The sequence below is a fragment of the Eptesicus fuscus genome, chromosome 9, assembly GCF_027574615.1.
Source record: "Eptesicus fuscus isolate TK198812 chromosome 9, DD_ASM_mEF_20220401, whole genome shotgun sequence".
NCBI lineage: Eukaryota > Metazoa > Chordata > Mammalia > Chiroptera > Vespertilionidae > Eptesicus > Eptesicus fuscus.
Genome location: NC_072481.1, coordinates 16349896 through 16377400, shown reverse-complemented (window position 1 = coordinate 16377400; position 27505 = coordinate 16349896). Strand labels below are relative to the sequence as shown.

At 50.6% G+C, this 27505-nt stretch overlaps 3 protein-coding genes across 7 annotated transcripts in view; all 3 read right to left on the bottom strand.

The window, feature by feature from the left end:
• Positions 1-27505, bottom strand: part of ZDHHC18 (zinc finger DHHC-type palmitoyltransferase 18) — a 40851-nt gene that overhangs the window by 6704 nt on the left and 6642 nt on the right. For 2 of the 5 annotated variants that reach the window (XR_008556925.1, XM_054720650.1), the window contains exons 3-8: positions 14903-15052; positions 13189-13326; positions 13022-13070; positions 12406-12508; positions 10820-10932; positions 9733-9832 (exon numbers count right to left, since the gene is read on the bottom strand). Coding sequence is in view for 4 of the 5 variants with exons in the window: in XM_054720650.1 (XP_054576625.1) it covers positions 9733-9832; positions 10820-10932; positions 12406-12508; positions 13022-13070; positions 13189-13326; positions 14903-15052 (653 nt within the window). In the remaining variant the exon portion in view is untranslated. Of the gene's footprint in view, positions 1-5732; positions 6474-7038; positions 7117-7559; positions 9833-10819; positions 10933-12405; positions 12509-13021; positions 13071-13188; positions 13327-14902; positions 15053-27505 lie in introns of those variants that run through there. The other 3 variants (XM_054720651.1, XM_054720649.1, XM_028155243.2) reach the window with 3 other exon arrangements.
• Positions 54-1461, bottom strand: SFN (stratifin). The gene has a single exon (XM_008148030.3). The coding sequence runs from the start codon at positions 1349-1351 to the stop codon at positions 611-613; it is 741 nt and encodes a 246-aa protein (XP_008146252.1). The 5' UTR covers positions 1352-1461; the 3' UTR covers positions 54-610.
• On the bottom strand, positions 23787-24376 carry LOC129150180 (60S ribosomal protein L35a-like). Its single transcript, XM_054720652.1, has 2 exons — positions 24256-24376; positions 23787-24025 (listed from the first exon to the last, which is right to left on the bottom strand). Exons 1-2 carry the CDS (start codon positions 24347-24349, stop codon positions 23787-23789), a joined length of 333 nt encoding a protein of 110 aa, XP_054576627.1. The 5' UTR covers positions 24350-24376.

Here is a 27505-nt window from a genome sequence, read left to right as displayed (position 1 = left end):
CACACACCAATCCCAGTCCCAGCCCTCTGCCAATAACTGGAAAAGACAAGGGGGATTGTCACAAGGGAACTTTATTGAGAGGAAACATGGTCACACCCAGCAGACATGCTTTCCCTCTCATTCTGGTCTCTCTCTCTCTCTCTCTGTCTCTCTCTCTCTCTCTCTCTCTCTCACACACACACACACACACACACACACACACACACACACACACACTCTCATCTCCAACCTCTGCCATACGGTCCAGTTCTCAGCCACTGGGTGGGACACTCCTCAATTCCTAAGATCCAGAGGCAGCAGGGGCAGGAGGGAGTCAAGAGGGGGGAAGAGGCAGAAGTAGCGGGGTTCACGGGTAGGGTCTGGAGGGGGCGCAGAGAGCAGGGCTGAGTGGAATGACCAGTGGTTAGGAGAACCCGACAGCTGCAGGAAGAGTGGGATCCAATGGCTCCAGGGGGCCTCAGCTCTGCTGGTCCCTCTCCATGGAGCCTCCCTGAGCTGGGGCCCAGCATTCAGGGAGAGAGTCGGGCCTCCCACCCCATACTAGTCCTCTCTGCTGGGGGTGGTGGGGGCTGGAGCAGGCAGGGCAGGGCAGGGAGGGTAGCAGCATGGCTCAGCTCTCCTCAGGTGCCTCGCCCCCCTCTTCCCCAGCGTTGTCGGCCGTCCACAGAGTCAGGTTGTCTCGCAGCAGCTGCATGATGAGGGTGCTGTCTTTGTAGGAGTCCTCACTGAGCGTGTGCAGGTCACCCATGGCCTCATCGAAGGTGGTCTTGGCCAGTAAGATGGCCTCCTCAGGGCTATTTGCGATCTCATAGTGGAAAACGGAAAAGTTCAGGGCCAGGCCCAGGCGGATGGGGTTGGTGGGCGGCATCTCCTTCTTGCTGATGTCCATGGCCTCCTGGTAGGCTGACCGGGCAGAGTCGATGATGCGCTTCTTGTCATCGCCGGTGGCCACCTCGGCCAGATAGCGGTAGTAGTCGCCCTTCATTTTCAGGTAGAAGACCCGGCTTTCGGCGTCACCGGCCTCCTTGATGAGGTGGGAGTCCAGCAGGCCCAGCACGGTGTCGCACACGCCCCGGAGCTCAGTCTCCACCTTCTCCCGGTACTCTCCCACCTCTGGGCCCTTCTCCTCGGAGCCCTCCTCATGGCCTTTCTGTTCGATACTGGACAGGACCCTCCAGGCAGCCCTCTGGCCACCCACCACGTTCTTGTAGGCCACGGACAGCAGGTTTCGCTCTTCGCAGGACAGCTCCTCGCCCTTCTCCACAGCACTCTTCATGAAGGCTGCCATGTCCTCATAGCGTTCGGCCTGCTCTGCTAACTTGGCCTTCTGGATCAGACTTGCTCTCTCCATAGCTCAGCTCTGGGGACAGACAGACAGGCGGCAGGCTAAAGGGCTGCCTCGGGACCAAGCAGGATTCTGTGCTTCCCCAGATCCTTACCTGCCTTTTGGCTGGATGGCCTGGCCCAGAGCAGGGTGGGGTGGGGAGGGGCAGAGGGCGGGACTGAGGCTCTGGACCTACCGCCTCTCTTCTCCCCACACCCTTTCCGGCTCTTCCTTAAAGGTAAAAGGGCTGGGATGTGGGGTGAGTCATCCGGACAGTCAGCAGGAGAAATCTGGGTGTTGGCTCCACCTGCACAGGCACCTTTCCAGGCTCCAAGCTGCCCCCTCTTGTTCAGGGCTTCCATTACATGGGTGCCCACATGAGGTAGCTGCCCCAGTTTCTCAAATCAGATTCTCCTTCATGATGTCCTTCCAGGGGCAAAGGATGGCTCAGCCACCAGGCTGCATCAGCCTAGGCAGACCCCATAAAGCCAAGTGCAGGAGGATGGGGTTCTTATTCCTGCCAGATAAGTTCCCCCCTTGGTTCAGGTGAGAGGACTCATGTGTAGCAGGGCTCCAGTAAACCCAACCTTGGTATCCAGTATCCAATCTAATCCCTATGATGTCTCTGTGAGGTGGGCAGGACTATGACTACTACCCCATTTTAGAGACAGGAATACTAAGGCTCAGAGAGGGATGAGATTTGCTCAAGGTCACACAGCCATTAAGTCCCCTGCATCCTACTTCCTTGACTTCTCTCCCATCAAGCCCTCTGGTTTGTGAGCTCCAGGATGTATTTAGAAGTGTGATCCAAGCTTCTGAAATGGTTCCATCCCCCATCCTCACTCTCCCTCAGGATCCTGTCCCCTCTGAACTCCCAGAGTGCACAGGTGGCAGCTTTCAGGGTGCCACTTAATGAGGTGTTTAATGAGCAGCCTCTGACGCTCCAGCCCAGCCGTCGTAATTAGTCACTCAGTAGGTTTGCCGGACACCTTTCCCATCACAGCACAATTTTCCCTTTCAAGTTGGTGGCCTGTTGCCACTTGTTTGAGGACTTACCCTCTGCCTCTCCATGCCAGGTCACCTGCCCCCTCCAAGTCCCCAGCCATCCTGTATGAGTGGGGCTCACAGAGGGTGGGGGCCCAGGTGCTGGCTGGCCCACTTTCCTGCCTGACTCAGCTCACCCTCTGCCAGAGGCTGGGAAGCAGGCCACCTGGGTGCTCAGCCCAGTTTGGTTCCCCAGGGGGGACGCTAGCAACCGGGGAGAGAGACAGGGCTAAGAAAAAGGAGGTGACACATACCATTTTGTTTTATGGGGCAGTAGTCCCAGCTGAGGACTGCCTCCCAAAGCCTGACTCTCAGGAGTTTTCCTGCCCCTTCCCTTTGACCATGGCCCCACCTCTGACCTCTGGCATGGATGGAGAGGTCTCTGTTGTCAACCTTCTGTCCCTGTTAGCTGGGTGGTAACTATTATTGTTAGCTGTCCTCGTGTCAGCCAAGGGTTTCTTTCATCTAAAGGTGTTGGCACTGTGCCCATGAAGGTGGGTTCCTGCTTATCTGCCCCACCCCTAGCTATAGCTCAGATGGGGCTCAGGGGTGGGGCTCCCCTCACTGGGATCTAGCCAGCTTCACCCTGGAGCCAGGACCATGTCACAGGCCTGTCCTTCCCTGGGTTGTTCTTGGTGTCTGAACACCCATCCTCCCCTTCTGGAGGGAGGGAGGCCTAGGCCAGAACTCTGAGGCTCCAAGATGAGATCTGCCCCTTAGAAGGAAAAACAGGGACATATCTGGGCTAATGCTGTAGGTTTTCCAAAGAAGCAGAAGGGATTTTAGGCTTAATATCTTGAAGGCTTTGCTCAATCCAGACAGAAAATGATGGAAAGGAAATACTAGTACACTAAAATACAACTTACTGAGGGTATCTTTAGGGAGTGAAACTGACTTTTTTCCTTTTCCTATTCCACTCAAATCATCAATCATGAATGTGTATTATTTTTCTGAGAGATAGAATAGCCAGTATATTTGGAATCAGACCAGCCAGGTTCAGTTCTTACAAGCTGTTGTGGCCTTTGCCAAATGACTTAATAACCTCTGTGCGCCTCAGTGTTCCTAAGTATAAAACGGGGTTGTGAGGATTAAATAAGTTGATGGAAAATACTTGAGTGGATGGTAAGTATTATCAACATGTAGAAAAAAATCCAACTTTATTATAAAAATATACACTCACAGCATGAACATGGATCTGAGGCCTATGAAATGAGGAAGGGCCCATCACCAGGCCTCAGCCAAAGACCAGAGCCTGCCCAGCTGGGTGTCCACATGGGAAGGAAGATGGATGCATGGTCAGATACGCTCACTCAACACTGCCTCCTCCTTCTCCATCTTGGACATTCCTCTGGCCTATGAAAACCCTGGGCCCTCGAGGACCTTCTTTTGATTAGTCACCCAGCCCAGGCTTTCCAAGTCGTGAGGGAAAGCTAGAGGTCCCAGAACAACATAAACTTGGGACCTGGCAATTTTGGAGCTATTTCAGTCTCTAGGGAGGGAGTATTCTCTTTTCCATCACTCAAACCTGGAGACCTGGTGGCATCCCCTCAGCACAGACCCTGGGCAAGAGAAAGGAAGCCCCTCACTCCCCTTTCCCTGCTGAATCTGGGAGCCAGGCTGCCTGACATCTCCTGCTGGCTCTGGCCTGTCGATTCTGAGATCCTGAGATCCTGACTCAGATCCTGTCTGATGCACCTCCCTTTGCCTCCAGGCTTCCATTTCCCAAGTCCAGAAGCCCAGGCAGGCAGGAGGCAGCAGGCAGGAGGCGGCAGGCAGGAGGCAGCAGGCCCCGGCAGGGCACTGAGTTCCACAGTCAGCCGCCTGAGTCAGCAGGGCAGGAGCTGGGGCTACAGCCCAAAGGGGCTTTCCTCATCTTGCCTACCTCCCACCCTTCTGTATAACATCCATCCTACCAGCATGCTTAAGGCCTCTGGTCCCAGAGACAACCAACCTTTAACTGGTAAACAGGCTTTCGAGGGTTGTAGCAGAGAGAGGAAGGCAGCAACTAGTTGTCTATCTCTACTGAGAACAGAGGACAGGACTCTGATTGCAGCAGGAAGGACTATTAAGATTCCAGGAAGCACTTCCTAGGACATTTTTCCGGTTTTAGAATGATCAAACTAAACAGGTGATCATCTTCTCCCCCTAATTATAAACTAGAGTTCAGTTATCCAGTCAAGAGCTCACTCTACTAGTTGCCTTTGGTGGGGGATTATATTACTTTTAAGTGAGTCAGCTGTCCTGAGACTTTTCCTTCACAAGACACTGCTATTTAGAGTATCCCACATTTCCTAGACCAGTCCAGTCTAGAACATGGTGTGGAATTTTTGGAAAGAAAATGGAATGAGTTCAGGGTGTGGGACTGCATTCCAGCTCAGTTATAAAGCCTTGGGCAGGTTCCTTCCTCTGGGCCTGTTTCCCCATAGGTTCAAGGAGGCCTCACAGATCTTCTCTAAGCTCCCGGCTGGCTATGAATGACATTCTCTAATTTTAGGGTTTCTCCTCTTGAGATACCCTTCTCTTGAAGCAGCAGTATTCATTCTTTGGGTAGTACAGAAGGGTTAGAGGTCAGGGCAGAGATCAGGTTCAAATACTGAATTTGCTACTTTATCAGCTGGGAGACCCTGAGCAACTCCTATGCCTTCCTTGAGCCTCAGTTCCCTCATCTGTAAAAAGGCTGACAGCACTTTCCTCATAGGTTTAGGTGAGAAAATGGGCCTGGCACTTGGCAAGTCCTTGCTAAATGGCCACTGTAGTTATTATTATTACTATTATTTAGCTCCTAGCATACTGTGTGTGTATTTTGATGTAGGGAAGCATCTGGGAGAGGGAAGGCTCCATGAGAGTGTTACCCTGGGCTAAGCTCAGTTCAGGGGTGTGACAGCCCCAGACTGGAGTCAAACCCTCTGTCCCAGCCAAGGCTGGGACCTTTCAGAGTTCAGAGGTCAGTTAAGGCTTAAAGGTCTCTGGAGCTGAGACCAGGAGTTCTGGAGGGGCACAGTGAAGAGGATGCTGGTCATTCTTCCTGTGTCACTTCTGGCTTTGTTATGTCTTTTTTTAAAAATTTATTTTTAGAGAGAGAGAGAGCAAGAAACATTAATTTGTCGTCTACCCATCCATACATTCATTGGTTGACTCTTGTATGTGCCCCGACTGGGGATGGAACCCGCAACCTTGTCATTATCGGGACAACACTCCCACAAACTGAGCCACCCAGCCAGGGATGCTGTGCCTTTTAAAAAATCTCCAAACAGCACTGACCAGCTGGAACAAAGCTCGCAGCTGTAAGCAGTGGTTCTCCTGCACACTCGTCACAGGCCGCACCCCCAGACCCCCAAAAAGGGTGGCACCAGACAGCCAAAGATATGGCAAGAAGAGGGAAATCTTTATTTTGGTTTAAAAAAGGTACAGGACAGCAGATAAGCAGCCCCCAGCCATGGGCTAAGCAGATTTCGGAGGCCCAGCCCGGTTTCCTTTAATTCCTCTGAAGAACAAGGGGCTGCCAGAACTAGCTCAGTCCCTTGGTGCCTGGAGCAAAGGGTACAAGCATCTTCCTTGCAACCTTTCTACTCAAGTGCTGGGGTGGAGGGGACCGTGGGAACAGTGTCAAACCAGTTGTGCTTAAAACTGTTACCAAACTTGTTCAGCAGCGTCATCAACCATAACACCCCAGACAGCTCCTGAAGAAACCTGCTCAGCTCGACTATGGCTATGCCTGATTCTGGGGGGCAGGCTGTAAGGCAAGATTCCTAAAGAGTCTTGACACCTTACAAATCTGGGGAAGGGGAAGTAAGGTGGAAGAGGGGCGGGTGAGTTTCAGCATAGTATTACATTATTGTGCTGACAGCTGCGTTATGGCTTTTCTACACTCTGGCCAGCATGGAGTGGGGATGGGGACAAAGAAGTCAGTCCCCTGGCCCCTTTGGGGGGACCCTAGAGAGCACACATGTGGGGCAGGCTTGGGGGTAGACCCTGTAGGCACAGATGGTGGCAGATGGGCCACAGGTTAGGCAGGTGGAGGTGCCAGGTGCTTGGCTCCCCCCAGGCCACTCCTGGAGAGGAAGAGAGCGGCGGTCCTCAGGAGGTCCTTAAGCCCCCGCACACACTGGAGATCCCGGGCAAGACAGCAAAGAAGGAGAAGAGAGAGGGTTAGTGGATTGGGAGGAAAGAGGAGGCCTATAGGGGTTCCACAGCACCTGCCTCTTCCCCACAGAAAGGCCTCTTCCCCACAGGAGGACCAAGGCTTAGGCAGCAGGCAACGAAGCAGGACAGAAAACGGGCAGGTGAGAGCAAGCTCAGCAGGGACAGAAAGCCAGGACACAGTGTTAGTGATCAAAGGCCCCTTACACCAGGACACCACCAGAATAGGCCCAGGCATCTGAGAGCAGGTACACCATCCTTTCCCCACCCTCACCCTTCACCTCCTGCGTCAGTCAGAGAGCTGTTGTGTGCGAAGCTACTTCCTCATCCGGAACGGGGCTGGGCTCTTCGCCCTGACCCCATCCTTCTGCTCAGGGGGGAGCCCTGGGGACCCTACCACCAACAGCATACACACCACACCACACACCAGACAGATGAATGGGCTCCATGGGGTTGTGAGGCATGCGATGAGGATGAGATGGTATGTGAGGGGAGCGGGCAGTGCTGGCTGACAGGGGAGATGGTCTTACCAGCTAACCCTCTGCAAAGAGGACTGTTAGCTCCCCTCAGGCTGTGCAGGAGATGGCAAAATCCTGACAGGTGTCCTCCTGGAGGAGATACCAGAGAGGTGGGCCAGTGTTATGAGGTGTCTGGCTGGGCTCTGCTGCCCAGACGGAGGTGAGGGCCAGGAAGGCTCCAGCTCTCAAACTGGAATCTACTGTCTCATAAACATTTTCTTAGCTGAGCAGTCATGGGAGGTCAGAGGAGAAAGAGAGCAAGGAACAAGAACCTGGGGGTCTCCAAGCCCCTGTGGCAGGGGAAGGTGGAGGGGACAGGTGGCCTCTTCTTACACGCCTATCCCTAGCCGCAGTCCTCTCTGTTCTGCCTCCAGCAGACAGACTCAAGCCAGGAGAGAACTTTAGCCAGGTCGGTGGGCTGCCTGCCTTCTCTCTGTATCCCCAGGAAAGACAAAGTTTGACTGAAAGAATAGACGGCTGCCATTTGGGGCCTCAGCAAAGAAGAGCAAACAAAAACCAAACCAAAGCAAATCAACTCTTAAAAACAAAAGTTTTATTACAAGCAGGAACAAAGAATACTAGCTTAAATAAAAGTCAGATGGGAGTCGACCTCCTCTAGCCAGCTTCCTGCTCCCCTCCCAGTGCCACTGCAGCGTGGCGCAGGGCACTAAGGCTGGGTGAAGGGAAGCTATTTTCCCAGAGGAGACCTGTGGCTGCCACTTCTCAGCTGCCTGTGACACACTAGCCTCCGGAGCAAGGAAGGGCAAGATAAGGGGACTTCCTATGTCATTTTCCAAGGACTTCAGCCATTTGAAGGGCCAAGGAGGGGGAGAGAAGAACAATTTCCTATGTATTTTGACAAAAAACTATAGTTCCCAGCAGAGGAGGGACATCCTCTGTGTTTCTGGCCTAGATTTAGGCCAATTTCACTCACGTTGGCCCATCTTGTTCCTTCATTCCTTCCTTCCTTTTCTCTGGACGGAGGCCTCCAGTTGGCAGAGATTCCCTGTCCTTTAGCCCTTGGCACTGGGTCCCATACTCGGGGCTTGGAGGAGGGGGTGTGGCTTGTAGGGTGGCAGCCGCTCCTCCCAACCATTACCCCATGCACCACACCCAGCCTCAGCCTGTCTAGGCAGATCTGAGCCGGAAGCCTGACCTGGGGGCTGGGTGGCAGGGGTGGGGTTGGGGGTGGCTGAGTCCCCAGCCACTGGCTGTCTGAAGTCCCTCGAGAAGGGGAAGGAAGGAGGATGTGGGCTGAGCCACAGCAGGAGCCCAGGGGTCTCTTGTAACCACTGCGCACATTCCTTGTCCCCATGGCTCAGGCCCATACTGCTGTTGCAGGCTCACACTGGAGGGGGATGGTGAGGAGGAGGGTAGCCCAGGGGATGTGGGGAAGTGGGAGCCAGCCACATTTGTACAAGGGCAAGCGCACACACACGCACACGCACACACACACGCACACTCACAGTCAAAAGGTCTCTTGTAATAAACTTAGTAAAATCAATTTGCCTTCTGATAACCCTTAACCTGGCACTACACAGACAGAAAAATGGCTGACTTTTTAAGAATTCTTCTTCCATTTAAAAAATGTAGAAAAGAGGTCTATAAAATTGTGCAAAATACCCAGCATTAATAAACCCGTTTCAAGTATTGCCAGCATGAGTATTACCTACCCATCCCAGACCTGACTTGGGAAAGAGATGGGGGGGCCAGCCTGGGGTCCCATAGAGAACCCTCTATGGGCGGAGAAATGGCAAGGCCTCACTTCCTAGTGTGCTTCCCAGGAATCATGCTGGAGCTGAGGTCTTGGGTGCCTGGCCAGCTGGTTTGGCTTCCTCTGACACAGGCTACCCTGCCCCCCTCGCCCCCATCCACCTCCAACTCTGCCTTCTCTACCTAGAACCCAGCTCTATCCTATTGGCCAACTCCATATAAAAAAAATAAAAACCGAAGAAAAACAATGATCATCACAAAAAGAATGAAGGAGCCCTAACCGGAGTGGCTCAGTGGATAGAGCATTGGCCTGCGGACTGAAGGGTCCCAGGTTCGATTCCGGTCAAGTGCATGTACCTTGGCTGCGGGTACATCCCCAGTAGGAGGTGTGCAGGAGGCAGCTGATTGATGTTTCTAACTCTCTATCCCTATCCCTTCTTCTCTGTAAAAAATCAATAAAAATATATATTTATAAAAAAAAAATAGAATGAAGGAGCTGGCAAACCAAAGTAGCCCATGGAAACATCCTGTCCCATAGCCCGCTGTCCAAGGCCACTGCTCCTGGGTCTTGTTTCACCCCAGAACCCCAGCTCAGCAGGGCTCAGCAGCTTCCCCAACTGGGAGGCATTACACTCAGTCCGCACCCTCACTCACACAGGGCTCGCCCTGGCACAGAGACTTGGTGTGGTCCTCTGGGCACCTGGCCCTGGCCTCTCTATCCTGTCACTCCTGCCACTGAACAGCTGGGGGGATCTCACGCCTAAGGCCGTGGGAACCTGGGTCTGAGGAGCAGAGGGTACAGCCATGGAACGGTGTGGGGACAGCACGCAGGGTGGGAAATAAATACGAAAAGACTTGAGTCTTTGGTGGCTCTACTTCCCTTGGGTGGAATGGGGAGGGTCCCGGCAGGTGTGGAGTGCGGCAGGTGAGTGCGGAGGGCAAACAGGCCAGCAGGTGGCAAGTACTGAGCCAGGTTCAGGGGTGGCCTCCTACCATGCTGGCATCGGCCTTGGCTCCACAGGCTGGCTCGTCGCTTCTGATGGGCGAGGGCAACAGGGTGTCAGGCTGCACAAATCCCCTCCGGTCAATCAGGCTTCAAAAACACAAGGTGGACATGTGAGGGCTCCGCCTGACACCAGGGCTCCAGACTGGGGGCTGTTTTGGTGTGGTCCTCTGGGCACCTGTCCCTGGCTTCCCTATCCTGTCCCTCCTGCCACTGATCAGCTGGGGGGATCTCACACCTAAGGCCGTGGGTACCTGGGTTTGGGGAGCAGAGGGTAGAGCCATGGAAACGGTGTGGGGACAGCACACAGGGTGGGAAATAAATGGCCCCGCTAAGGGAAGTCCAAGACCTAGAAAGTCTGAGGAAAAGGGAGCTGTCTTCCCTCTGGGAGCTCAAGACTCCTTCCTTCCAGAAGGGCTCTCTCTCCACACTCTGGACACCTAGCTTTTGGCCACAGAATTTATTCACTGTTAATTCAAACTAGCTCACCTTTCTGTGTGGCTGCCAAGAAGCCAGGCTGCAGGCGAGAGGAAAAGGATGAAAGGGCATTTGGAGATAGTGCGACTCCTACTGTCCCTTTTCTGGCAGAATTGGTGGGAGGAGAAGGGGACAGTGTAGGAAGTTTTGTTCCCAGTGTCCACTGCCAATTAGCTCCCATCTGGCGCCCTCTGCTGTCCGGATGGATGGGGCGCTTCTTAGCAGGGCTGATCCACCAGGGCTTTCTCCTTCTAGGAGGGAGAATGGAGGCCCCCCCACCCCCCAGTCTGGCCAGCAGCACCAGCAGCACCAGAAGGGCAGCGTTGCTCAAACGTGGCCAAAACATTAATTGTGGTTATCCCTGGGGAGTAAGCTTACATGTGAGACCTAATACTTTTCTTTTTCATATTTTGTACTTAATTTTTATTTACAATGAGCACATGACTTAAAATTACAACTCTCCATAGAACTCCTTTATATGACAAATGCCCTGAGAGCATTCAGCAGGGGATGGGGACAGAGGAGTGTAATGTGGGGAGAGGTCTGCTGATTCCAGAACCTCTTTGAGAGATGTGGACTCACAAGGTCACTCCGTCTCACCTGGGAGGTAGGGGGCCGCAGAGCACAGCACAGCAGTTGGTGATAACACTTTTATGGCTGTAGGGATTGACAGAGGCCTCGCCACCTCTCTTGCTGGACCACGAGCCTTTGATCTGCAAGTAGAAGGTCTGGGTCAGATACCTATCTCCATTTGCTTGCTTTTCTAAGAGGGGGGGTCTAGAGGCATGGGAAAACTGGCAAATTCTGAAACCAGTTCCAACTAGACTACTGGAGAGGACATGTCTTTAACTGGGGCCATTCAGAGAGAATGTGGGGGACTTCTGGATGGTGGGGGGCACCTAGCAGAGAGGAGGAGGCCCCAAACAGGAGAGAAGCCTCCAAAGAAACTTTTTGGGTGCATCCTCCCTTCTCTGGCCAGCCTCCTAAGGTGGAGGGCAGGACAAGGGCACAGGGCTCAGGCTGCCTTCCCTGCCACTGACTCACTGCATAACCCCGGATAGATCACTATTTACTTCTTTGAATCCTCATTTGAAAAATAGGGAACTCTCTGATACCAACTTTCTGATAGCACTGTTGGAGCATCAGACGAAATCTTGCCCATCTCTAGCTCTGTGAAGCCTACTATCAAAGGCAGTGAGGAGTTTAGCAGTGAAGGACACCTGCTTAACTTTAACCCAGAGATTTCCAAATTTATTTGGCTATATCAGTCCTCTTTACTTAACCCCCTAGTAATATCCTACAGAACCAGCACCCAGGAAACCACCTTAGGAGATTCTGCTCTGTACCAATCACCCAGCACATGATACCCTATCATGCGTGTTAAGTTTTGTTTCACTAAATGAGAAACTGAGGTCACAGAAGGTATTTTCTGTTGGTCAATGGGCCCCTTCGTATCAGATAGTGACCCTGGAATGGACGCTCTTGTTTGCTTATTTGTTATTTGGGAGAACGGGAAGGGGAGGTCAGGTCCCTGGCCCAGGGTTGGGCACACAGTGAGTGCTCAAATAATGCTTGTTGGTAAGGCAGCAGGTAGGGAGGACTGATGGAACCTCAGGGTCCTGTCCTGGCTGTCCCCTCAATAAGGAAGCCCCAGGGAGCCTCAAGGACACCTCAGAACAGTCACATCTCTGCTGTCTACAATTGCAGCGGGGGACAGTGAGCATGGACATGGCGTCTGGGTGAAATCCTGGCTCTATCCCTTCCCAGCTGCACAATCTTGGGGCAAGTCACTCGGCCATCAAATGGAGAAAAAGCATCCCTCAGAGTTGGCAAAAGGACCCAAAGAGATGATGGGAACTGAAAGAACTCTGGACACAACATTGTGCTGGCCAAATGTAATGACTATTATGGTGCGAGTGCTGCTTTTCTGGGGTTAGGGAGAAAGCATCTTGGGGGCCCCGGGAGCCTGCACTGAGCGCCAAGACATGTGGGGCCTCAGAAGCCTGCCCTGGGTCTCAGGGCCAAGCCAGGAGCACTGAAGGCGCTGTCTGGTGGCCTGTCATCTCCACCCACGTCTCCCCAGCAGGCTGAGAGGCAGGGCTGCATGGCTGCCACTCTAGCTCCTTCAGCCCTGCCTCTTGCCCAGGGTCCGGCCTGGAACCAGGGGTTGCTCCAGTCTTACTCACATCTTCGTTAGTTGTCAGGTTGGAGGCGACGAGGTAAGTGTGAAACCCTGAGAGGCCCAGGATGGACCAGATGGAGAAGAAGCAGATCACCAACTCCAGCACAGTGAGCAGGCGGTCAAGGACCCACAACCAGGATCAGGGCTGGGAGCCTCCCCTGCGCCTGGGATCTTGCCACGCCCAGCCTTTCTCCCCTCTCCTTCCCCAGAAAGGAAATAAGTGTGTAACCTTCCTATGGCCAGTCACCACCTCTCAGCAGGATCACCTCCTGGGCCTCAAGAAGGGTTGAAGAGCTCCCCTCAAGAGCAGGATGAGCCCAGGGTGATGGGCAGTAGTTGGAACTGAGGGTTCCAAGCACCAAGAGCTGTGGACGTGGTCCAGGGAGCTTGGTGCCTTAAGGGAAGACAGGGACTGTGGCTCCTGAGAGTTCCCGGACACCCCGTCCCACAAGAGCCCATTTACGATCAGCTCAAGCCTGGGTGTATATTGGATTCTAGAGGACAAACACCTGCTCTACATCACTGCCCTCTGTTTATAGGATGAGGTGTGGGAACCCACCCCAGTGACGGGGCCTCAGTCCCCACCAGGCTGCCCACTAGCAGACAAAGGCAAAGGATATCTTGCTGGTGTCTCCTTCAGAGTGGAGAGGAAATTGCTTCCCTGAGAGCCTGGAAGAAACAGGAGAGGACACGGCTCAGAGGGACGGTGACCACAGCTCCTCAGCCTGGCTGAGCTGGCTGGCCTGCCCTCTGCCTGTCCCTGCTCCCACTGCCACTGCCAACTCACGGAGCGTCAGGTGGGTGACCACGCAGGCGAAGATGAAGGCCGTCAGGAATGAGAGGGAGAGAATAAACGCATAGAAGAAGCGGTAGTTCCGTCTCCCCACACAGTTGCCCACCCAGGGGCAGTGATGGTCAAACCGTTCTGGAAAAGGGCCGGGGGAGAGGGGTTAGTGCAGGCCTGGCTGGCAACCAACCAGCACAGGTGTTCAGAGGCCTCACACCTTGGCTGGCTTTCCCACCCCCTCACTCTCTGCACCAGCAGCTCTTAGTTCCTCAGACACTCCCTGCTTCTGGTCCTGTGAGAGCTCACACATTCTTCCCCGTCTTTCCCGGTGAAGGGAAATTCCTCTTTCATGTCTTGGCTGCAAAGCCACTTCCTTAAGAAAGTGGCCTCTGACCCCAGGCAAGGTAAGGGTTCCTGTTATCTGCCCTGTTTCCCTGGCACTTATCTTTTGCAGCACTTTGTCGATGGTGTTCACATATTTATTTACAATTAGTGGACTGGCCAGTGTCCCCTGCTCAATTGTAAGATCCATAAGGGGGGCCTGTGTTGGCCTCACAATGAGCTGAATACCAGGGCCCAGGTGTGCCTGGTACAAGGAAGATCCACAAAAAGTACTTGTTGCCCAGCCTACGAACCCTGCCATACACCAAAAACTAATGACCCTTGTCCCTCGAGCTAGAACTAGAGGCCCACGGAGGGGCTAGATTGCTATGTAACTAGTGGAGAACTGGCACCAGAGGCCTTGGTCAGAGGGCTGATCTCACACCAGCACCACATCCCCGGGGGTAGGGTCACACCCAGACTGGTGAGGAAAGTCCCCTGTGGGAATATGGGTCACAAGCCCGTTGCAGGCCTCGCACCAAGGCCAGCACCCTTTGCAGGGGGTGGGTGGGGCTGATTCTCATGGATGAATGACGCCCACTGAGTCACCCACTTCACTGCCTGTCGTCATGGGGTGTTCCTCACTATTCTCTTGCTCAGGGAACGCTGAGCCAGCGTGATGAGCTCACTGCCCTGGGGACTGTGCACAGTCACAGAGGCACAGCTCACCGGGCCCTCTTGCATAGCATTTACCTTATGATACCTCCCAGGGGCACACCCTTGGTCCCCATCAGAGCTGCCAGCCTCTGGAAAGCAGGGAGAGGGGACAAACAGTCTCTGGTTCCCCAGCAACCACTGCAGTTGTGGGTCAGCAGCTCAGCTTCCAATCCTGACTACCTCTTCTCCTCCTCACCAGCTTAAACCCCTGTTCCCAGACTCTTGTCCCTCCCAAACCCTGAGAGTCAGATCAAAGTATTTCAGTATAACTGGTCCCGGGAACTGGGTGGTAAATCATTTCCCTTCTGGCCCAAACGCATCTAGAATGTTATTGGTCCAAGTCTCTGGTTCCTGGGACCTGGGACCTCTGAGGACCAGGCTGAGGCCTAAAAGAAGAGTTCAGGGCCTCTCTGTGTCTGCCCCACTTCAGAGCTGCGGGGAAGGAATCCACTGGTCCCGGGCTGAAGCCAAGACACCAGTGGTCACACTCAGAGCCCACTGGTCATTCTCAGGTTACTCCTTGGTCAGAGCAAATCTGAGTGAACCAGACTTCCTGCCCAGCCCTGGATCTTTCCAACACGCCACCCCACTCCAGCCCCACACGAGTGACTCCCTTTTCTCCAGTCTTCATCTCTCTCAGGGTTCTCCACATCCCTCCCTGTGGCCCCTCACTTACCCACACAGTTGTCGCAGACACTGCAGTGTGAGGTCCGGGGTGGTCGAAACATCTTGCAGGTGAAACAATACTTCAACTTCACCATCTGCCCGTTGATCATCACCTCCTGGGTCCGAGGGGGTGGCCGGTAGGTGGAACTGCCTGTGTTGTCTGAGGGTGGGAGAGAAAGATGGGGATGTCCAAGCCTGGATCCAGGAGCCCCAGCTGGGGAGAAGCCACAGCTTCCTGGCTGGGACAAGAGAAGCCTTGGGGAAACTTTCCAGGGAACAAATGTTAGAGTAAAATGCCAGCCTAAGAACTGCTACCACTTACTAGGACTGGGAAGTGTTAAAACTTTACACGCCTGCTCACACACGGAGACCCTTACACAACTCTGAAAAGGCTATCAGAGAAGGCCCCGGAAAGGCGTGGTGAGGTTTATCTGCATCTATTCAAGCCTAGATCCAATTTCCAAATCCAGGAGGCTCAGGATGTGGAGGGACAAAGTAAACAACGCTATGAGAAATAGTCAGATCCAAAATGTGGGGCACCTACAAGAACACTGGCCTGATCGCCAACAAAAGTCAGTCACTTACAAAAAGAGAGGGGGAATGAGCCCTAACCGGTTTGGCTCAGTGGATAGAGTGTTGGCCTGCAAACTGAAGGGTCCCAGGTTCGATTCCGGTCAAGGGCATGTACCTTGGTTGCGGGCACATCCCCAGTGGGGAGTGTGTAGGAGGCAGCTGATCGATGATGTTTCTAACTCTCTATCCCTCTCCCTTCCTCTCTGTAAAAAAATCAATAAAATATATTTTTAAAAAAAGATTTAGGAGACTTAAGCAATGCATGATCCTAGCTTGGATCCTGTTTTGTAAAACAAAATAAAACACAGCAACAAAAGACAGTTGGAGGGTAACTGGCAGAAAATGACTACAGATTAGAAATTTGGGAATTATTAATTTTCCTAGATGTGGTCATGGAATTGCATTTATGTTGGAGGCTGCCCTTAAATTTTGAAGATACAGCCTGGCCAGTGTAGCTCAGTGGTTGAGTGCCGACCTATGAACCAGGAGATCACGGTTTGATTCCCAGTCAGGGCACATGCCCAGGTTGTGGGCTTGATTCCTAGTGGAGGGCGTGCAGGAGGCAGCCAATCAATGATTCTCTCTCATCATTGATATTTCTATCTCTCTCCCTCTCCCTTCTTCTCTAAAATCAATAAAAATATATTTTAAAAAAATAGGAGAATGACTTCATGACTGTGAAGTAGACAAATATTTTTTAAACAAGACACAAAAGGGCTTGTCTGGCTGGGTAACTCAGTTGGTTAGAGTATCGTCCCAATATGCTAAGGTTGCAGGGTCGATCCCCAGTCAGGACACATACAAGAATCAACCAATGAATGCATAAATAAGTGGAACAACAAATCGATGTTTCTCTCTCCCTCTCTAAAAATCAATAAAAATAATTTAAAAGATACAAAAGGGCTAATCATAAAAGAGCAAGTTGCTAAACTGCATATGTCACAATTAAGAACTTCTGTTCATCTAAAGATATCATTTAAAGAATGAAGAGGTGACCTTCAGAGTAGATGACATTTATAATATCTGACAAAAGACAAAGGATTTATATCCAGAATATATAAAGAAGTCTTATAAAATCAGTAAGAAAAAGTCAGACAACTGAATTCAAAGTGGACAAAAGATTCAAAAAGGCATTTCATAAAAGAAGCTGTCCAAATGACTAATAAGCACATGAAAGGGTCCTCATACTCCTTAGTCATCAGGGAAATGCAAATTAAAACCATAATATGCTACCACTACACATGCACCAGAATGGCTAAAAAAAATTAAATTAAATCCAGTGTTGGCAAAAATGTAAAGCAACTAGAAATCTCATATGAGCACTTTGGAAAACTGATACTAACTATGTAAGTTCAACATAGGCACCCCAGCAATCCCACTCCTAGGTGTCTTCCCAACAGAAATGTGCATGATGTGATGTGAGCCAAAAGACATACACAGAATGTTCACAACAATTCTCCTAATAGCCAAAGGCTGGACCTACCCAAACGCCCATCAACAGTAGAATGGATTAAAAAATATAGTATATTCACACAATGGAGTTCTAATACAGCAATGAGAATGAGTGATCCACAACTACACACAGCAATACAAATGAATCTCATCAACATTGTGTAAAATGAAGAAATCACACATGTAAGAACACAGAATGTTCAAAAACAGGTAAAAGTAATCTATGGTGTTAGAAGTCAGATCGTGGTTACACTTGGAGGGGTGACAGTGATCAGAAAGGGGGAAAAGGGGACTCCTGGGACACTGCTCATACAGTGTTTCTTTTTCTTTTTAAAAAAATATATTTTATTGATTTTTTACAGAGAGGAAGTGAGAGGGATAGTTAGAAACATCGATCAGCTGCTTCCTGCACACCCCCCACTGGGGATGTGCCCACAACCAAAGTACATGCCCTTGACCGGAATCGAACTCGGGACCCTTCAGTCCGCAGGCCGATGCTCTATTCACTGAGCCAAACCAGTTAGGGTGAGTGTTTCTTGATCTATATGCTGATAACATTCTATATTAGCATATAGACACTTATGATTTGTACACTTTTGGTAGGCCTGTTACATTTTAGTAAAAAGCTAAGAAAAAGAAAGGACCAAAATCTCATCCGAGGTCATGTAGTTGGAATGCTGGCCAAACAGGAATCTGAAACCAGGTCTGCCAATACAAAGCCCACAGTTGTACCCACTGAGCCTCTTGGTACCCAGGCCACAGAGGACCAAGTCCCCAGAGCAGTGGCTCCTCCCTGGACAGGCTGCCTGTCATCCCCAGCACTCAGCCACCACTTCCACTGGAGACTCCCCAGATATCTCCAATTTGATGACTTGCCTCCAATGATTCTTCACTGAGTATGTACCATGTGCAGGCACTATTCTAAGCACATGGCAGGCATCGGTGAAGCAACCAGACTCACATCTCTCATTCCAGCTACCAGAGGCTGTTTCACCAGCACCTCAGTGTGCTTGAAATGGAACTAAGTATCTGAGCATCCATTTCTTTCTTAAAACCCAGCAGCATGGTAAAGGGCAGGGGGATTGAGTCCAATGGACACACTCTGAAACCTGGTTTTGCCACTGACTGGTTGTGTGTGAGGTTGAAGTCAAACTTCTCTGAGCCTCAGTTTTCTCATTTGTAAAATGGGAATAACAGGTAGACTGGCGCGTGAATCCTGGCTCCCCCTCTTACTAGCGGGTTTCTCCTGATGATACCATTGGCTACCTGTGTGGCAGGGCAAATCATTTAACCTCTCTGTGACTCTGTTTCCTCAATCACTGAAATGGGGATAATGGTACCCTCCTCATCAGGTTATTGTGAGGATTAAATGAGTTAAATATGTGAAGTAGCACAAAGTAAATGCTTAAGAAGTGTGCCTGTTATTACTGGCTCGTAGAATAACTGAGAGAAAGAAGGGGAAAGACGCTCTAGCTGGTTTGGCTCAGTGGATAGAGCCTTGGCCTGCAGACTGAAGGGTCCCGAGTTCGATTCCAGTCAAAGGCACATGCCCAGGTTGTGGGCTCGATCCCCAGTGTGGGGCTGTGCAGGAGGCAGCCGATCAATGATTCTCTCTCATCACTGATGTTTCTCTTTCTCTCTTGCCCTCTGAAATCAATAAAAATATATTTTTTTAAAAATGAAGGGAAAAGGCAAGGGAAAGAGAACACTTCACTTAGGGTCTGCTGTACCAGGTATGCTGAGCACTCTGTTTACAGTTATCTTCTTTATCCCTGATAACATCCTAAGAGGTTAGGTTATCATTATCATCAGGTTACGGAGACTTTAAAGTGAGCTTAAGTGACTTGTCCAATGCCACACAGCTAGTAAGTGGCAGAACCAGGATGTGGAACAAAGTTTCCAAAGCTTGGGGTTGAGGTTTTTTTGTGTGTAAAATTTAAAGTGTCATAATGAGTGTTATTTATCCCTGCCTGGTTCCTTATTTCTGCCGGTGGCACAACCTAAGAGCTGGCAGGGACCTCAAAGAACAGAATACACAGCCCCAGCACATAGCAGATCATTGATAAATGTCCCTTTGCTCACTGCCTCTGTTCTAACCCATTCAGTTTATAAATAAGAAAGAGGCCCAGAGAGGTTAAGGGATTTGCCCAAGGTCACACAGGCAGGGACAGGGGAACCCAGTTTGGAGTCTCTTTTTAAAAAAATAATTTTTATTGATTTCAGAGAGGAAGGGAAAGGGAGAGAGAGCTAGAAACATCAATGATGAGAGAGAATCATTGATCAGCTGCCTCCTGCCCATACTGGGGATCGAGCCCGCAACCCGGGCATGTGCCTTGATGGGAATTGAACCATGACCTCCTGGTTGTATACAACTGGAACATTCCTCTAAATAGCCCCTTTTGAGTCACCTCTCAGCTCAAAACCCTTCATTTGCCTCCCCTAAAAAACAAAATAGAAGAAAAACTTCTTGTCATGATATAAGGGCCCTTCACAATCTGGTCCAATCTCCATTCCCGGCTTTCTCCCACTTCTTTTCCCTCATGAGTCACTGGAGCTTAGGGCTTCCTGCCCTTACTCCTACCACGTCCCAGCTCCTCCCTCATAGTTGCTCACCAGGATTTGCTGGAGGCCTGTCTAATCTCTAACAGCTTCTTTGACCACTTCAGCCTCAGTGCTCTCATTCTCTGCCCACAGCACCTAATCCTGCTCTCGGCTGTGTTGAGGTGTGACAGGACTGCTGTGTGTGCACACTGTCTCTCCAAATAGACTATACATCCCTTAAGAGCCGGGGGAGTGGAATAAACAGGCACTCCCAGGCCTATGAGCTGTGAGACAGCAGGCAAAGAGGAAAGAAAATATGCTTTGGACTTAGGCAGGCCTGAAGTTCAAATTTTGACCCTTCCATTTATGAGCTGGTGTCCTTAGGGAAGTTACTCAACCTTTGTGAGCCTGTTGTTGCATCTGTAAAAGCAGACAAATAAGAACATCTACCTTGAAGGGTTGTAAGGACCAGACTAGTACACATAAAGGAACTGGCACTTGGTGAGTACCTATTAGAAGCTGTTTGCAAAAGGGGCAGCGAGGGGCAGGCTCTGGAGTCTGAAACCCTGAGTTCAAACCCTGGTTTTGCTAACCACTTGCTACGTAAGGAATTCCCTTCACCTCTCTGAGACTCAGAGTCCTCATCCATATATCAGAGATAAGACAGTCTCAGTCTCAAAGGGTTGTGGTGAGGGCTGAATGAGATGCCGTTAGGATAGCTGAGCACAGCACTAGATTCACGGGAGCCTTGGTCCTGACAAACAGTTCATGCTGTGGCTGTGCTCAGATGTGTGAGTATGAATCTTGACCCAACCACTTACTAGCTGTGTGATGTGGGTCAAGTTGCTTAACTTCTCTGTGCCCTCATATGAAAATGGGACATAATAAATTCCACCAGTTTTTTAGTGTTGTTAGGAGTATTAGGTGAAAATTCATTAAATGGGTTTAGTCAAGTGTCTAGCACCTGGCAGAAACTTAAGAAATATTAGCAACCCTGGTGGATAGCTCCATTGGTTAGAGGGCCGTCCTGATATGCCAAGGTTGTGAGTTCGATCCTTGATCAGGGCACATACAAGAATCAAACAATGAATGAATAAATATGGTAAGTGGAACAACAAATCGATGTTTCCCTTCTCTCTTCCTCTCTCTCTAATATCAATTAAAAAAAAAAAAAGAGCCGTGGCAGATGTGGCTCAGTTGGGCAATGTCCCATGCACCAAAAGGTTGCTGGTTTGATTCCCAGTCAGGGCACATGCCCGGGTTGCAGTACAGGGTGTGTAGGAGGCAGCTGACAGATGTATCGCCCTCACATCAATGTTTCTTTCTCTCTCTCCCTCCTTCTCTAAAAAAAATAAAAAGTAGCCCTGCCAGCATGGCTCAGTGGTTGAGCGTCGACCTATGAACTAGGAGGTCACTGTTAGATTCCCGGTCAGGGCACATGCCCAGGTTGCGGGCTTGATCCCAGTAGGGGGCATGCAGCAGGCAGCTGATCAATGATTCTCATCATTGATGTTTGTCTCTCTCCTCCTTTCCTTTCTGAAATCAATAAAGATATATTAAAATATATATATAATCAATATTTTAAAAAAAGAAATATTTAAAAACAAAAAGAAAACCAAACAAACAAAAAATACAAAAGAAAATAAATTAAAAAAAAAAGAAATATTAGCATTATTGCTTTTTCTATGTAACACTATATTCCAAACAACTGATTTACAAAAAAAACTTCAGAACACAACTCGTCATAAGTGAAGGACAACCAAAGACCCTCTTCAGGACTAAAAGTATGGGTGTCCTTGCAGGGTTCCCACAAGCCCTCCCCAGAGCAGGGAAGAACCCAAGCCTCTCTTCCAAGGCAGGGAGGGAACTCCTACCAGTATATTCTGGCCTCAGGGCCAGGATTCCTCCTCTCTAGAACTCAGAGAAAGTAAAGCTCTGCACACCCAACTTCCTTAGGCTGCCAAGAGCCAGAGGCAAATGAGAGACTGTGTCACGCTAGAGCAAGGAGGCCACCCAGATGCTGAAAGAAAGTCACCAACTGCAGGGCCCTAAATAAGTTGGACCAAAGGAGGCTCTGTGGGGATGCCCCTACAGAGGCTGGACCCCATGCGGGATGACAGGGTGGGGAGGAGGCAAGCAGTGGTTTCACTGCTTGTTCTCAGGCCAAACAGTCCAGCCAGGCACCACCCTGGATTTGGCCTCAGAATTCTCCTCAACCCACTCCTCCCAGCAGCCACTACAATGGTAGCTTGTTAGTGCCCGGAGCATGTCCATTTGCCATTCTTACTACAAGGTTCAAGCTCTTAAGTTTCAATAGAGGAAAACAATTTTCAAAGTATACTGACACTCCCTGTCTCACCTGATGCACAAAAAAGTGCTCTGGGCTGGGTAAGGGGATATGTGCCCACATTTTATAGATGGGAAAACTGACTTCACTCCAACCATATAAGATGGGGCTGAAATAAAAATCTTTGTCTTCCGATGCATTCATTTGTTCATTCTTACAAACATTAACATCTACTATGACAAGCTATTGTACAAGGCCTGACTGAGGGTGACAGGTGAGAAGCAAGTACATATAGATGAGTCAAACATGTTTTCTTTGGCCACCAGTTCAGAAAATAATTTGTTGAAGAAATGAAGAGAGCCTGGCCAGTGCGGCTCAGTAGTTGAGCGTCGATCTATGAACCAGGAGGTCACAGTTCGATTCCTAGTCAGGGCACATGCCTGGATTGTGGGCTCCGTCCTCTGTGTGGGCAAGCGGGAGGCAGCCAATCTCTCTCATCACTGATGTTTCTATCTCTCTCTCCCTCTCCCTTCCTCTCTGAAATAAATAAAAAAATATATATTTTTAAAAAAGCAATGAAGAGAGTGATAAGAGATGCTATCCCTACCTAAAGGGAATCTAAGATCCACTCCAGGGCTCTTTCTACTTTAGGTTCTTCCCCAAGAAGTCAAAAGGCACCCTCCTGCGAGTGAGGCCTTCCTGCTGCCTTCCTGGTGGGACACCAAGCCCCTGGGGAAGTGGCAATGGGGAGAAGACTCCTTCCCACTGAATGGCCATGAGAAACAAATGGGTCTCCAGACATCTGTCTCCTGACCAAGGGAAAGGGCCTGCTACACCCCAACCACAACCCACAGAGAAGAGCAGGCAGGTGTCCTGCAGGTAGAACCTAAATGGTTGGGGCTGTGAATGAAGCCCAGTGGCTTGCCTGAAAGCCCCTGGGGCTGGTCATGACCTTCTCAGAAGGCTTTAGTGAGGGAAAGCGGGGACCTCTACCCGCCCTACAGGGCCCTGTTGCCCTTCTGTTGTTCCCACCTATGGAGGAAACAGCTGTAGGTTTGCGGTCTCCCCAACTTCTGTTTCAGCTCAAGGTCAGTCACAGTGCCCAGGCTGTGAGTGCTGGGTCACACCCTGACCCACCTGACCATTTCTGTTCATTCCAGAGGTTTATGGAGCCTCTGCCACAAACAAGCTTAGTGGTAACCTGGGAATACAGGAAGAGCTCAACCTGAGGGCAGCATGAGCCAAAGTGGATAATTACAGAGTCCGTGTAAGAGGCTCTGTGACTCAAGCGTGGTGACTCTGGGGCCAGCCTGATCTCATTTTGAAACCTACCCTGGCCACTTGTTAGCTTGTGCCTTTGAGGAAGTTGCTCAACCTCTCTGAGCCTCAGTTTCCTCACTGGGTAATAGTATCAACCTTGTAAGATGATGATGCAAATTAGAGATGACATAATGGAAAAGTCTAACCCATAGCTAATCAATTCATGGTATTACTGATGTCTAGATTCAATACTGTGAGAATACAGAGGGAATATGTGGGGTGGGGCAGGAAGCAGCATTCAAGAAAGCCACAAAAGATGAAGTGGCAATTACTAGTAAGTTGGATCAGGAAAAAACGATTCCTCGGGCTTGCCAGGGAAGGAGGGCATGGCAGTGAGCAAAGGCTCCAAGGCATTAATTGCACCACGTGGCTGGGGGCACGGGAGCGTGGCAGGAGATGGGAGGAGGAGGGGGCTGGAGCTAGCCTTGATCCTGCAGGCAAGTGCGCCTCTGCGGACAGGCGCGTTTTCAGGAAAGTGGAAGATGGTTTGTTTACTGATCATGACACTAAGCAACCTTGAATCATGTGATGAGAAAGTTAATTCCCTTTTTATTTATTTTAATTTTTAATTTTTTAAACCTGGGCATGTGCCCTGACCGGGAATTGAAGCGTGACCTCCTGGTTCGTGAGTTGATGTTCAACCACTGAGCCACCTTGGCCGGGCTATTCCCTTTTCTTTTTTTTAAACAAATCCATTTTAGATCTTTACTTTTCAATAAGTTTACATTCTTGAGGGGTGCAGCATTACATGGATTCTGTGTCCAATGGCCTTAGTGGGAAGGTTGCTTTGGAATTTAGCACGAACCATGCCGCTGTTTCCGTGAGCACAAGTTCCCTTTCCCCAGATTACTCTGGTTTTATCCCTTTTGCCACCAGGAGTCACTGTCTTGTTCTTCGCTTTGTACACATAAGCACATCTCTTGCCTAGATAGACTTCAGTTTCATCTTGAGCATAAGCACCTTTAATTTTAAAAAAATATATATTTTTTTATTTCAGAGAGGAAGGGAGAGGGAGAGAGAGATAGAAATATCAATGATGAGAGAATCATTGTTTGGCTGCCTCCTGCACGTCCCCTACTGGGAACCAAGCCCACAACCCAGGCATGTGCCCTTGACTGGAATGGGACCTGGGACCCTTCAGTCCGCAGGCCAACGCTCTATCCACTGAGCCAAACCAGCTAGGGCAGCACTTTTAATTTTAAGAAGAGCTGTGTGCTCCCTCTGGTTCTGGAGACCCTGCTTAGAGCCAACAAAAATGGCCTTGAACCACAACCTTCCAGACATATGTGTTGTTACAGAAGCCCTGCTCCCATCAGGCCTCCACAGGCTCCGAGATGGCGCAAAGAAGAAGGCAACGTTATTCCCTTTTCAGTTCTCTTTCAAGCCTTTCATCCCATCAAGGGAAAGTCTCCACTTTTAATACCTAACACCTGTGATCCTCATAGGCCTCAAAGCGGCCGCTCTCAGCAGGCAACTGCAACCACCAAAAATTCCATTACATTATGTTTTGGTTTTATCTGCTATGCAGAACAAGTGGCTTTCTGCTTACAGGGGTGATATAAAGTTTCCTTGTAAACTACATTTAAAAGCAAGCCATTTGAAGGAAAATACTAAGAAATGAAGATACAAGGTACAATGCAGAAAAGGCAAAAGTCACAAAGGTTGTACTCCAGTGACTGAACTTCAGGAAATGCTGCTGAGGGCTCTAGGAAGTCACCCAAATTCTGAGCCTGGTAGGGCCAGGGCCAAATATGAGTCTTGGAGAGACAACCATGACCGAAAGGAAAGGCCAGGTGTCCAGGCCTGGTCAGCAGAGCCCATCGGGATGGAGTCAGTGCTGGGACTATGGAAGGACCTAAGAGGAGACATCCTGGGGACAGCACGGCGTTTGTGACCTGCTATGTGCTGGCAGAGGAAGAGGCCTTCGTGTCTGTCCTATGAGTTGTGATTCTAGATGAGTGTCTGTCCATGGAATTTAGATGTTTCTATCGTCTCCCATCACAGCAGGAGGTTATGGGTCAATGTTACTACCTCCTACCCCTTTGCCAACTGCCCAGTGCACCTGAGCTCTGTGTGGCCCTGCAGGGTGATCCAGCTGCATGACCTGCCAGCTGACAAGTCAGAATCTCAGACCAGGGTGACCAAGGGCCCGGTGTGCCTGCAGCTGAGGGGTTTCCCAAGACAGGAGACTTCAAAGTGCTCAACGAGGGACAGGGACAGTTCTGGGAAAACTGGGAAGCCCTGGTCATCCAACCTCAGACAGTGCTTGTGGGGTGGGAGCGGTGGGAGCCCTAGGCCAGATCCTGTTGGGCTGCTGATCTAAGGGCCAAAGTAAGATGCCCACAGCCTGCATGGAACCAGGCCTAGTAATCAGTTCACGTTTATATGAACAGCACCACCGCCCCAGAGCCAGCCCCCAACCTTTTCAAAAACACTCTGTGAGCCGAAACCGGTTTGGCTCAGTGGATAGAGCGTCGGTCTGCGGACTCAAGGGTCCCGGGTTCGATTCCGGTCAGGGGCATGTATATTGGTTGCGGGCACATCCCCGGTGGGGGGGTGTGCAGGAGGCAGCTGGTCGATGTTTCTCTCTCATCGATGTTTCTAGCTCTCTGTCCCTCTCCCTTCCTCTCTGTAAAAAAAATCAATAAAAATATATTTTAAAAAAACAAAAACAAACAAACAAAAAACACACAATAAAAAACACTCAGTGAGCCCTGGCTGGTTTGGCTCGGTGGATAGAGCGTCGGCCTGCAGACTGAAGGGTCCCAGGTTCCATTCCAGTCAAGGGCGTGTGCTCGGGTTGTGGGCTCGGTCCCCAGTAAGGGGCTTGCAGGAGGCAGCCGATCAATGATTCTCTCTCATCATTGATATTTCTCTCTCTCTCCCTTCCTCTCTGAAATAAAAAAACCAAAAACAAACAAACAAAATGCTCAGTGACCTTAGTCCTTTTCAAGAAATGTTTCACCCTGATTGGAAGCCTCCTGTTCAAGTTTGAGAATTCAGAGCCCCCAAAGATGCCACTTTCTAGGCTTGGCAACTGTCCTCAAAGGAAGGTCTCCAACCCTTACATGTGGGCCCCACTAGACTGCCATCACCCCATCCCATCCTCCAATGAGAATTTCCCAAATTCTCTGAAGTACTCCCTGTGTTCCAGTCAACATGGCCTGATCAGGGTCCCCCACCTGTCCCCCTTCCTCCCAATCTGTCCTCTCCTCCTTCTGTTCCAGCCTGGAGGGCTTCCCTCACACATCTTCCTGTGCTTGAACTCGACCCAAACTTTACAGTTTGGCTCAATGCACCCCTCTATGAGGCCTCCCCATATCCTCTGGACAGAAGGTACTCCTGGTTTCCCTGTTCCTCTTCCAAAGCCTCACCTGTGGCAGCCGGTCAGGCCTACCTTTGCCCACCGCCCCCCACCCCTGTCCCAAAACACACACAGTTAGTAGTCAGCATATAGGATCAACACATAAATGGTCAAACCCGTAATGCCTAATTGGGAGAAGTTCCACTGTCTCTCCACTGTCCCATGGGGACAGCAAGGAGGCTCAGACATTGAGCCCAAGCCACTCAGCTGTCCAGGCGGCTGACAGGTGAAGAAGAGACTCACTGGGAAAGGCTATTGGGCCTGCCTGACAATTCCATAATGATCATCAAGCAGCACAGGACCAAGATGGCAGGAAAAGGTGTTTTGGGAGTGTGTCATGGGAGGTGTGGCCCAACTGGGGTCACAAAGGCTTCCCAGAGTACAGGACATTTGAGCAGAGACATTAGGATAAGGGGTTTGGGAGTCAAGGCACACACTCAATCTCTGCATAGGCACGGCCGGCTACTGTGAGGATTTGTGGGGATAATGGACGGGAAGCCCTCAGCACACAGTCAAGCTCTCCCCAAACATGGGGGATTACTGTCGTCAGCATTGCCCTGACAGCTCACAGGAAGCAGAGGACTCCAGGCGGCCAGGCCTCTGAGCTCAGGTTGCGCTGGATAATAATCCTGCCTCCTGATTAGCCCGACCACGAGGGAGGAGAAATGGGGCTGCAGCTGAGCCTCCCCGCTGCTGGGTGGACTGGCCCAGGTCAGACCTTGGGGTTCTGACAGAGCAGAAACCAAGCCAAGTGGCTCAGACGTGCAAGAGGGAAGGAAGCTGGATGCAGGCAGAGGAAGACAGCAACCAAGGGCGTGACTGAGGACGTGCCTGGGAGGAGGATGAGACAAGGAGCAGACAGAGAGCAAGAGAATATTCTCTCCCCTCCTACCACCCTCCCAAGCTGCTGCAGAAAATTAGTGGAATGACTCCTGTGATGGGTGCAGCAGGCCTCTGCATTTATAGGCCACGAGGTCTTTTCAGGGCCAACTGGGTGTTTAAAAGCTTGTCTAAAAGTCACCCTGTTAGGGGAAGGAGCCAACCACGAACCGGAAACCTGTGAGGTGTACAAATAC